Source organism: Protobothrops mucrosquamatus, unplaced genomic scaffold (genome assembly GCF_001527695.2).
Source record: "Protobothrops mucrosquamatus isolate PMUCROS unplaced genomic scaffold, P.Mucros_1.0 scaffold4516, whole genome shotgun sequence".
Lineage (NCBI taxonomy): Eukaryota > Metazoa > Chordata > Lepidosauria > Squamata > Viperidae > Protobothrops > Protobothrops mucrosquamatus.
The window spans coordinates 440-12580 of NW_015390421.1; the positions used below are offsets into that span (position 1 = coordinate 440).

Below are 12141 nucleotides of genomic sequence, written 5' to 3' on the forward strand. Positions count from 1 at the left end.
CATTCCCTGGGGGAATTCTGGGCGTTGAAGTCCACAACGTCTTAAAGTTGCCAAGATGCTGCTGTACGGGCATGCAATTGTTCAGTTTATGCCAGAGGCATCCCCAGGGAGGGGTCACAAGCATCAGACTGGTGGCGATGACTGTGTGGCCAAAACCTTTCTCCTGGCATCAGCCCCCACTCCCACTTTCGTGTCCACTAGCCGGATGGACCCGTGACCCGGTCCGTGGAGAGGAGTGGATCCTTACCTACAACTTTTGGCAACTTCTGACGGCGAAGGGGGATGCGAGGCAACTTCAAGCTGATTTGACTGAACTGTCCGCAAAGGCGCCTTGAGGATTTTTTACGAGCCAAGTCCTGGCGGATGCTGTGAAGGAAACGGGACAAGCAGGTGAGACCACGGTCAAAAGTGGCTGCGTGGATAGCAATAGCACTTATATACCGCTGCATAGTGGTTTGCAGTCTGGAAGGGACCTCGGAGGTCTTGTAGTCCAACCCAACGCAGACAAATGGTCATCCAGACTTCTCTTAAAACCCTCCAGCGATGGGGCACCCACAGCTCCGGGAGGCAGCCTCTCCCCCTGATTACAGGTAATCCTCGACTCCGTTTAGTGGCCGTTCAAAGTTACAGCATCATTGAAAAAGCGAGTTATGACCCGTTTTTCACGCTGACGATCGTTGCAGCATCCCCGGGGTCACGTCATGTCCAAATTCTGGCACTTGGCAAACTGACTCATATTTGTGACGGTCGCAGCGTCCTGGGGGATCCTGCGATCCCCTTTTCGCGACCTTCTGACAAGCAAAGTCAACGGGGGAAGCCGGATTCACTTAACAACCGGGCTACCAACTTCACAACTGCAGAGATTCACTCACAATGGCGGCCAGAAATTGTGCCGAGCTCACTTAACCAACTATTTTGCTTAGCAGCAGAGATGTGGGGTGTCCACTGCCGTCGTAAGACGAGGACTCCCTATAATTGTTCTTGGGAATTTGGGCAGCCAAGGAAAGCTGTCCAGATGGAAGTGGCTCCGGGCCCGTCCTTCCTCCCCCGTCCCGACACCCCTTCCCGCCCGGGCTATCTTCCGGAAAGCCGGTTCCCCGCAGCTTCCCTCCTCCCAGTCCCCCCTCCCCACAGAGGCTCCCCCCCCTCTGGGTACTCACTCCCGGGCCCGATCCTTTTTGCGGCAAATGCAGCAGCAGGACAACAGGGAGAGGAGGAGGCAGAGCAGGAAGATCAGAAGGACTCCGGCGCCAATCACTCCCATCCGCTGATTGGCCTCTGGGGAAAAGAGGCTGGCAAGAGTCAGTGGGCAGAGCAAGCAGCCGTGGGCCACAAGCCGGCTGCCCTGGCAAGGTGGGACGTATGTGTGTGTGTGTGTGTGTGTGTTGCAGACGGGGTTGAAAAAAGGCAAGGGGGTGGCTGTGGCAATGCGAGGGGGCTGTTGGGGGCCTCCCTTGCACCTCCCCCACCCAGCTGGGGCAAGAAGGTCTGGGGAGGGGGGGGAAGATTGGCCAAGGACTTACCCATGTGGCACATGCCGGTGAAGGGGTTGCAGGAGTCCTCGTGGCAGTCGCATAGCTGAGCGCAGTTTGCACCATAATGGCCAGCTGGGCAGGTGAGGTTGCAGCTGGTGAAGGAAAGGGGAGGCCGAAGAGGTTGGTTCCCGTCCTCGGAGAGCGGATTGTGATTGCTGCTCACCACAACCTCCGATTTAAGTTACTCTAGAGAAGCCCCACTGGAAAGCGCAGTGGGATAATGCCACATTTTAACGTTTGCCTGACCGACGGCAGGGTCTCCCAACACGGTGCCCAGGAGTTACAACGACGCAACTTGCGGGCATCTCGGTAGGTGCCCCAATAGAAATAATACGCATTTCTCTGCCTCTTCAAATAAAATCTTCTCACTACTTCGGGCAGTGGGGGCAACTCGCCCAACGACTCCATGGGTTCCCCATTACACACTGACTCATATCCTGCTCTACCCCCTTTTAGCCCAGCCTTGCAATTTAGAATAGAAGAGAGCTGGAAGGGACCTTGGAGGTCTTCTAGTCCAGCCTCCTGCTCAAGCAGTGATGGCGAACCTTTTAGAGACCGAGTGCCCAAACTGCAACCCAAAACCCACTTATGTATCATTGGGTGCCGGGTGGGGGTGGCCCATTGGGTGAGCGTGGCTACGGTGGTAATGGCAGACTAGGTGGGACTAAAAAGTTCAATCAATCAATTCCAACTTCGCAAGATCTTTTTTTTTCCCTGCGAGAAATTGATTGAGTGATTGAACCTTTTTTTTTTGCACACGGCGGCGGAGGCCTAAAGCGAAAAGGTTTTATAAAACCCAGCTGAAGGCCTAGGACTGGGGCGACGGCACGCGTGCCCACAGAGAGGGCTCTGAGTGCCACCTGTGGCACGCGTGGCATAGGTTCGCCACCACGGACCTATACCATCTCAGACAGGTGATTGTCCAGTCTCTTTTTAAAAACCTCCAGCAATGGAGCGCCGACGATTTTGCGGGGTGAGTTGTTCCACTGGTTGATTGTCCTCACTGTCAGGAAACCCATTTGTGAAACCCAAAGTCTCCACACACCATAGGATTCGGTCTGGAGAGCTGCTTCTTTGCCATTTTTTAAGAAGAGACTGGACAGCCATTTGTCTGAGATGGTATAGGGTTTCCTGCCTGAGCAGGGGGTTGGACTAGGTGACCTCCAAGGTGCCTTCCAACTTTACTATATTTATTATTATTATTATTATTATTATTATTATTATTATTATTATTATTATTATTATTATTATTATTATTATTATTATGCCCCAAAGGGACCAGGGTCCTGGATCAGGAGAAGGAGGCACATCCTGGCTGGAGACCTTGAGCCCAGCTCCCCCCTTGACCTGCTCCTATGAAGGCAGCTACCGGTCAGTGGGCAAAGGCAGGAAAAGCCCTCAGCCATTCTCTGCATCCACTTTTGGGTGACCTGCAGAGCCTCGGCCCGAGTGTGGGACTCTCCTGAGCGTGGCTCCCTCTTGGCCACAGGGCTTCATGGCCCGCACACCAGACCTAGAACATCATTGTGGTGATGTTCTAAGCAGGAAGAAGAGAGAGGAGGGCGCCAAAAGAGGGACTGAGTAGTGGCCCGAGGAGAACAAAGAACATAGAATCTTAACAGCTGGAAGGGACCTTGGAGGTCTTCTAGTCCAACCCCTGCTCAAGCAGGAGAACCTCTACCATTCCAGACAAGTGGCTCTCCAGTTTCTTCTTGAAACCCTCCAGTGATGGAGCACCCACAACTTCTAGGGGTATTCCCTAGGGCAGAAGTCCCCAATGCCCGGTCCGTGACCCAAACCCCCGGTCCGTGGACCGGCACCAGGCCATAGCCTGCCAGCAACTGGGCCGCATAAACAAGCAAAGCCCCATCTGTGAGATGCAGGCAGCGTACAAAACCACGCACTCTCCGGTCTGTGGAAAAACCTCTCCCCACAGAACTGGGTCTTGGTACTTAAAAGGTTGGGACCCTCTGCCCTAGGGGTATTCCCAGTTCGATTACTTTTGAATGATATCAATAATTAGGTAAGTTGTATGGTATAATTACTGGTATTTTTCATAGGAAAAAAAGATGTAACTTCTAATTCTCTAGCTGCCCAGATTTACTTGCAAGCGAGATAAATAAATGTTGGGAAGCTGCAAAGTGGATTCTGCACTCTTTATTGTGGCCAGCCCAGCTGCTGTCTACGAGGCACCTCGCCCACCTACTTCTTTGCCTTAGAGCAGTGGTGGCGAACCTATGGCACGGGTGCCAGAGGCGGCACTCGGAGCCCTCTCTGTGGGCACACGTGCCGTTGCCCCAGCCTCGCCTCCCCCTGCGACCCCCTCCTCACCAGCAGCCCCCCTGGAGGAGAGTTGCCCCCGAGCGTGGCCCACGTGGAGCAGCACAGCCAAGGACATGGCAGCCAGGCAGCGTAGACAAGACTCTGCCCTCACGTCCCATCGTGCACAGTTGATGCTGCGGGGCGCGGGCAGAGGGCATGGCTGCCATGGCGCTGCTAGGCTGCCTGGGCGATCTACGACGGGCCCTGGAGGCGGTGAGTGGCCTTGCGGGGGCGGGGCCAATTTTTGGGCACTCGGTCTCTAAAAGGTTCGCCATCACTGCCTTAGAGGGAATGTCGGTCTTGGCATCCCAAGATTTTATCTTTATTTTTATTGTTGTGAGTTTTTATACCCTTGCTTTTACGGCTGTTTTATGGGTTTGCAAACCAATTAGAGTTATTTTATGATGGGTAGCTAAATACACATAAAGATTGCCTGGCTAAAATTTGCTGCTACACGTTTTCACATTTTTGTTTTTAAATAAGCACCAGAATAGATCTGTGAAACCCCGGAAGGTTTATCATATCCGTGTTTCCCCCAACCAAAAACGAAGCAGAGCCAACATTTGGGCCCCTGCCCGTTCAGTGCCTCTGCTGTACCACCACAGCTTCCCCATTGGGGGTCCTCAGAGGCTGGAAAAAATGAGGCAGCCCCCAACCACAAAACTGGCTGGCTCCATGCCAAGCCCTGAGCAAACAAATCCTTGGAACATGACTGCCCAAAAAAAAAAGAAAGAGAAAAGAAAATATCCATCTGGCAGCTGCAACAGCATCATTTTTAATGTATGTTGAAAAGGGGAGGGGGCTTCAGCCATAGCCGTGGCTTTCTTCTTGGTTTTTATGGACATACCTGGCCCTTAGCTCTTTTTTTTAAAAAAAAATATTTTATTAGATTTTATAACGGTGGGGAAGCGGTAAGATCGGTAAGGGGTTAGGGAGTGGGGTTGGGATAGGGGTAGAGAAAGATACAGTAGTGGGGTTACCCCCAACAGTAATTCATCGCTTTAGCAAGCAGACTGTCATCCGGGTACAAATGTTAAATAGTAGTAATTAAAATAATACTAAAAAGTTATAATCACAAAAAATAACCGTAATCATAAAGGTAAAAGTTAGTCAATAAGTATCGTTTATCCTACTAAATAACAATAGTTAATGTAATACTGAATAATTATAATCACTAATAATAACAATAGTCATAAAACTAGAGCTTAGTCAGTAAATATCATTCATCTTGTTAGCTTTACAATATTAAATAACCCTAGTTAGTATAATACTAAGCAATTAGAGTCACCAAGAATGACAATAATCATAAAAAAAAGAAAAGTTAATCGGTAAGTATCATTCATCTTAAGCAGCAATAAATAATCATAATTGCTAATAATAACAATAATCATAAAAGTAAAGTCTAGTCACTAAATATCCTTCATCCTATTAAGTTTCACAATCCATTCTCATTCTATCGTGCTGCTAACCATTGATAAAAAATTTTCCCATGTTTTAAAGTAAACTGAGTCTTCTTTCTCTTTAATCTCTAAAGTTAGTCTGTCCATTTCTGCACATTCTAAGATTTTCATAATTATAATCTGGTCTGGTGGTCTTTTTAATGGCCACTAAAGTCTCCCTCCAAATTGTGGGTCTAGCAAGTGGTTCTGCACAGGTTTGCGTTGAGTCTAGTGGGTGGGCCAAATGCAGGATGCAGCCACGCCTGCCTGGGTTTATCTAACTTCCCCAGAGCCTTTGGGCAATCCTGGAGGGCTTGGAGAAGCGGAAGGAGCCAAAGATACCCCATTCATTTTAAAATGTCCTTTAAATCCCACGGGAGGGAGCTCCTAGGACCCAGCCCTCTGGCTTAGCCGGGCTTCCGACCCATAAATAAGTAGTCCCCGACTTAACAGCCATTCTTAAAAGTGGGATGATTTCCCCCATTTGGGTTCTTTTTGGTCACCATACTACAGAAAAGATGTTGAGACCTTGGGAAAAAAAAGTTCAGAGAAGAGCAACTAAGATGATCAAAGGCCTGGAGACCAAAACGTACGAAGAACAGCTGCAAGGACTTGGGTTTGGCCAGTCTAAAGAAAAGAAGAAATAGGGGAGACAGGATAGCAGTGTTCCAGTATTTGAGGGGCTGCCACCAAGAAGAGGGGATCACGTTATTCTCCAAAGCACCAGAGGGCAGGACAAGAAACAATGGTTGGAAACTGATCAAAGAGAGAAGCAACCTGGAATTAAAGAGAAACTTCCTGACAGTGAGGACAATTAATCAGTGGAACAGCTTGCCTCCAGAAATCGTGGGCATCACTGGAGGCTTTAAAGAAGAGACTAGACAGTCACTTATCTGAAATGGTATGGGTTCTCCTGCTTGACTAGGCGCTGCTTTACTAGGGGCTGGACTAGAAGACCTCCAAGGTTCTATTCTATTCTATTCTATTCTATTCTATTCTATTCTATTCTATTCTATTCTATTCTATTCTACAGTATATAAAGATTCTATTCTATTCTATTCTATTCTATTCTATTCTATTCTATTCTATTCTATTCTATTCTATTCTACAGTATATAAAGATTCTATTCTATTCTATTCTATTCTATTCTATTCTATTCTTCCTGTTTCCATTCCATTCCATTCCATTCCACTCCACTCCACTCCACTCCACTCCATTCCATTCCATTCTATTCTATTCTATTCTATTCTATTCTATTCTATTCTTCCTGTTTCCATTCCACTCCACTCCACTCCACTCCACTCCACTCTACTCTACTCTACTCTATTCTATTCTTTCTGTTTCCACTCCACTCCACTCCACTCCACTCCACTCCATTCCATTCCATTCCATTCCATTCCATTCTATTCTATTCTATTCTATTCTATACTATACTATACTATACTATTCTATACTATTCTATTCTATTCTGTGAAAAATGGGTGCGTCTTCAAGACAACGTAAGTTTTTCTTCCCAAATGGACAGTTTTTAAAAGAAAAAATGTGACCACAAGAAGGTTGTGCACCTCTGACCTAGAGAGCTACACCTTGGGCCAGCTTTGCTTAGGGTTCCCTTCTCCATCAGGGCAGATGTTCCCAATTTATAAACCGGTCCTCTGCTAGTGCCAGGTCTGCCCTCTTCAGCTTAGCGCATTGCTGGCCTCCTGTCACAAATTGCTAGGGGAAGGTAGGGAGAGGAAGGAGACAATTGGCATGCAGAGGGTAGAGATGAGCAAGGGCTGTGTGTGTGTGTGTGTGTGTGTTTGTGTGTGTAGAGGTTTGATGGAAGCCAGAGGTGTGAGAACCGGCCTGTTCCTGTCTTCAAGGCTGCAGAGCCCAGGAAAGGAATGCGAGTTGCACCAAATGGCACTAAATATCCGAGCTGCTCCCCAAACACGACACTGAACAAAAGACAGACTGGACAGGGGTGTGTGTGTAGTGGTGGGAGGGAGGGAGGGACAGGAAAAACAGGAAATTCTGTAATGCTTTGCGTGGGAACTTCAATTCTGGCCTTGCTTTTGCTGCAACCACTACTCCTTGGTAAAAGAACCTCAAGCAAATGGGAGTCGAGGGTCTTTCTTTCCTAGGGACCCAGCTGGGGCAGGCCTGACGGCTGGCCACCCCTCGCCAAGCGAGCAATCTTGTGAGCGAGCGTTGTGCCCTAGCCTGGCTTCTAAACTGAGATTGTCTTACAACCTTTTGTTTAGCGACTGTTTGAAGTGACAGCAGCGCTGAAAAAAAATGGCTTACCACCCGGTCCTTGCGCTTACGACTGTCACAGCATCGCCACAGTCACACAAATCAAATTTGGGCACTTGGCAACTGGCATGTATTTGCAATGGTTGCAATGCCCCCCGGCAGCGATCGTCATTTGCAACCTTCCCAGGCGGTTTCTGACAGGCAAAATCAAGGGGGAGTGAAGCTGGATTTGCTTAACAAATATGCGATTCACTTAACAACAGTGGCAAAAAAGGTCGTAAAATGGAGAGTGACTCACGAACAACCATCTAGCTTAGAAATGGAAATTGTGGTCATAAGGTCAAGGCCAATCTCTTCCTTCCCTGCCACTCACGAGCCCGGATATGACTTTGTAGGAAGTCAGCACACACACACACATACACACACACACACACACACACAGAGAGAGAGAGAGAGAGAGAGAGAGAGAGAGAGAGAGAGAGAGAGAGAAATATTTTGGGGGATATTAAAAAAGTCAGAATATTATATTTTCCCAAAGGATTAATGCAGAAAAATCCTAGGCAGAAACTGGCCCCCAGTCTCCTTCTCCCAAGCAGAGGCCAGCTCTGTAGAAATGCAGATTTGATAATCCTATTCAGAAAGACTGGGCCACTTATTCATAAGGAAAGTGTCTTCAGCCACAGCCCCAGAGACCAAAAACTGCAAGAACAGGACGTAACTGTTAGGACACAATAGGATTAACCCACTACCATTAGAATACCAAAAGGGCACACAGAACCTCAGGTCAAAATACATTGTAAAGGAACAGGAAGAACCTCAAATACAAAGCCCCCAAAAAGGTATAAAACCCCACCTATCCTAACTCCATTTTGTCAGCTTTCCCAGAACCACATGCTGTTGATTTTATTCGTCAATAAACAGAACCTTCTTTCCTAAGCAGTCTCCATTTTGTTTATTCCCGGCTTGGACAGGACCTGATGGTTTTTCTTTCACCAGCTTTAAGCCGCTTTATGGTGGCAATCCATCATCAAAACTTTCATCGGACCAATGGAGAGTCTGGCTGAGGATTTTCATCAGCCGAGTGAGCTAAGTCCTGGTCCGAACTGGCTGGAGGGGGCTCACGGGAGAAGGCTCGGCCTGCAAAAGCAGCCCTTTGGCCATCCCATCCCCCCCCCCAGGAATGCTGATGCCTCTTGGACCTCCCGAGTTTTTTCCTTGGTTCAGATCCTGGCCTCCTCAGGGCCAAGTGCTGGTTGGCCACGAGGCTGCCTGGCTCTTCACAGCAGCTGCAAGCTGGCCAGTTCACAAAGGAACGCACTTCCTGCCTGCTGTGCTGTTTTCAATTTGACGACTCTTGGAGAGTTTGCAGTGCTGCAGAATTTTGCATTTTAATAGCTTTGCAGCAAGAATAGTGAGTTCTTGAAGGTTCAGCAATCTTGTGACGCTATCGTCGCCACGAGCGCACATTCCCCTCACTCGCGCTAGCATCACGGCGGCGGGCGCATTGCGTGAGCGTTGTGCAGGTGTTCGTGGCCCCGTTTGCACCCCACACGCAATTGTGGCCTCCTTCGTGCATGCCTGCGCATAAAGGTGTCTCCACACACCCCTGCACCAGGCCGCCAACGAAGAAAGGTTGGGGACCCCTGCTGTAGACCTGCTCCCTGGCACCGCCCACCTATCTTGAACTTGTCAAGGTTGAGAAACACTGCCTAAGCCAACTTTCAGCTTTTCTGATGGCACAAACAAATCCAGGCCATCTCTCCCAACTGACTAGGAATAGCACACTCATCCTCCAAAAGGAGAAATTCTCCACCAAACCTATTTTTAGTGTGTCTCAGGGCTTCCCTTCCATCTGTGTCAAAGTCCTTTCATAGTTTCCCCTCACAACCTGGTTTACAAATGTGCAAAATGTGTTACACAGACATTTCTGGAACTTGGCAGAAGCTGTGCAAGAGGAAGGAAGGAAACTGAAAAAAGGAAGAAGGGAGTAGACATAGGATGAAAGGAAAGGCAGGAAGGAAGGAGGGAGGGAGAAAGAAAGGACGAGACATATTTGGAAAATGTCCCAGCTTTGGGGGTTGATTACAGACAATTAATGATGTCCGAGGGCCAATTACAGGATAATTTTCATAACCGCATATCCTCCAATCTGGTGTGGGAAGTCAGCCCCCCCCCGAGAAAGAAATATTTGGGGGAATATTAAAAAGGCAGACTATTATATTTCCCCGAAGGATTTTAAAGATAGAAAAGCAGGACCAGTTTTTCTTAATAGCCCCAAACAGAAACTGAGCAGGCCAGCTCTGTAGAAATGCAGATTTGATGATCCCATTTGGCCCCATTCATGAGCAAACAGTACCTGCAGAAGCCCATTCAAGACAGAATCTTTCAAAATCCCTTGGAGCAAGAGTTGATAGCTAACAATAGCAGAGTGATAGAATTAGAACCAGCAATCCCTCACCCAAAAAAACAACAACACAGCACACAGCCATCAGCCACAACCCAAAGGAAGCAGGACATGACCTTTAGGACATAATAGGATTAACCCACCACCATCAGAATACCAAAAGGGCACACTGAACCTCAGGTCAAAGTTCCTGGCACAGGAACAGGAGCAACTCCAAACACAAAAGCCCAAGAAGGTATAAAAACCCATCACTCCCAGCATCATGTGGTCAGCTGCCCCGGAGCCACATGTCTTGTGGTTCTGCTTCTCAATAAACTACAACCTTCCTTCTAAAGCAGTCTCCATTTTGTTTATTCCCAGCTTGGATTGGACCCCGATGAAGACTTTTCTTTCAACACTGGTAACAATATCTAGGACTTTGATAGTTTTATAGAGAACAGAGATACCGATCCTACCATTCTTGCAACCACAGGAATTGACACTTTTCAGCAATTGTGGCCAATGATGGCTTCAAGAAACACGAAGAGGTTTTGGGGATGTGGGGACCCATCTCTGAACTAAATTCAGAAGCTGCTTCCATCTTCTTCATAGATCCTGGAGCCAGTTACTAACAACCCTTGAGACCCTCACTGGACTATCATGAAGCTTGTGATTTCATTATACAGATGTGGGGTTTTTTTTCATACTTGCACAATTCCCCAGCGTGCTGACTGGGGAATTCTGGGAGTTGAAGTCCTCCCAACTTAAAATTGCCGAGGTTGAGAAACAGTGCTTTAGCAGGCTAGTAAAAACTGGCTGGAGCTGATTAAGCATCCTGCAGTCCATCTGGGAATGATGTGAATTTTAATCCCAACACACTGATGAGTGCACCAGGTTGGGAAAGCAGATGTTGAAGAAAACACAAAGAGAAGCCTAAGCGTGCAAGAATTGTGTTTTGCATATATCATTAGAAAAGAAACGGTGTGTAGGAAGTTTTCCCCCTTCACTCTGAGGGAGGAGTCGGCTTTCTTTGCTGAAAACACAGCAAGAATTTGTTGGGAAAAAAATAGGACAATAAATACGAGCTTTGTCTTGAATAAAGCATGCCATGACTAAACACGAGGAAGGGGCAGGATGTCCTTTTTCTGCTAAAGCTAAAGAACTGTGGAAGACAGGAAACAAAGACCTTGTGCTTCTCAATTCAGCCATGGGGGACAACTTTCTGCAGGCCACAAAGATGCTGTTTTAGTATTTTTTTAAAGGCTACTCTTTTTTGAGAAAGTGGGTAGGATCATACATTTATTTGGGGGAAGGAGGAAAAACTTAAGAACCTATCCACTCTTTGTCCTTACCTAGAAAGAAATTTCTAGGTAAGATGGAGGGCAAGAAAAGAAGGGGACGACAGAGAATGAGGTGGCTGGATGGAGTCACTGAAGCAGGAGGCGTGAGCCTCAATGGACTCCAGAAGGTGGGAGAGGACAGGAAGGCCTGGAGGAACGTGGTCCATGGGGTCGCGATGGGTGGGACACGACTTCGCAATTAACAACAACAACAAAGAAAGAAATTGAAGAAATCAGTTTCTTTTTTTTTTTAAAGAAGCGAGATGGATGCATTAACCCTTTGCAGGGCTGGGGGCATAGATTTGGCTCCTTTAAAGTATTCCCACCCCTCTAAACCCAAGCAGGATCTGGTCAAAAGGGGTTCTGAGGGCCCGAATAGGCACTGGCCATGGCTGACTCTGAATTAAAAGAAGCAGATATAGAATCAATGGAAGCAAGCTGGCTAGGGGATTCTGGGAGCAGAGATCCACTCAAATAAAAGCTGCTGAGATTGAGAAATTGCGCCTCATTGTCATATAGGTCTATGCATGAACGAGGCATTTATAAAGTGTATAAAATGGTATCTAAATGGTGACACTCTCCTGCTTATCTAACTGGTCTGGCTAGTCTGCCAACCAGGTGTTTCTCAACCTCCACAGCTTAAAAATGTGTGGGCTTCAACTCCCAGAATTCCCCAATCAGCCTGCTTCTTTCAGTGTTTGTATATTAGTTTTATTTCCCTGGGAAATTCTGGGAGTTTAAACCTTCAAGGCAAGGTTGAGAAACCCCTGCTGTAAACGCGGATCTAAGTGGCTCATTAGCAAGGAGGACCCAACAGGAAACAGGGGCACCCCTGTATTTGTTTATTCCCTTAAAGAGCACAAATCACCTGGTCATAAAAAGAA

The 12141-nt window shown here is 47.5% G+C and overlaps 1 protein-coding gene across 1 annotated transcript in view; it reads right to left on the reverse strand.

Annotated features, from left to right (window-relative positions):
• Nucleotides 1-247: 247 nt before the first annotated feature.
• SCARF2 (scavenger receptor class F member 2) overlaps nucleotides 248-12141 on the reverse strand; it is a gene marked incomplete at its 3' end in the record, with an annotated part of 41682 nt that continues 29788 nt past the window's right edge. The window contains exons 7-9 of the mRNA XM_029286675.1: nucleotides 1524-1627; nucleotides 1161-1278; nucleotides 248-366 (exon numbers count right to left, since the gene is read on the reverse strand). Coding sequence (XP_029142508.1) covers nucleotides 248-366; nucleotides 1161-1278; nucleotides 1524-1627 — 341 coding nt within the window. The remainder of the gene's footprint in view (nucleotides 367-1160; nucleotides 1279-1523; nucleotides 1628-12141) is intronic.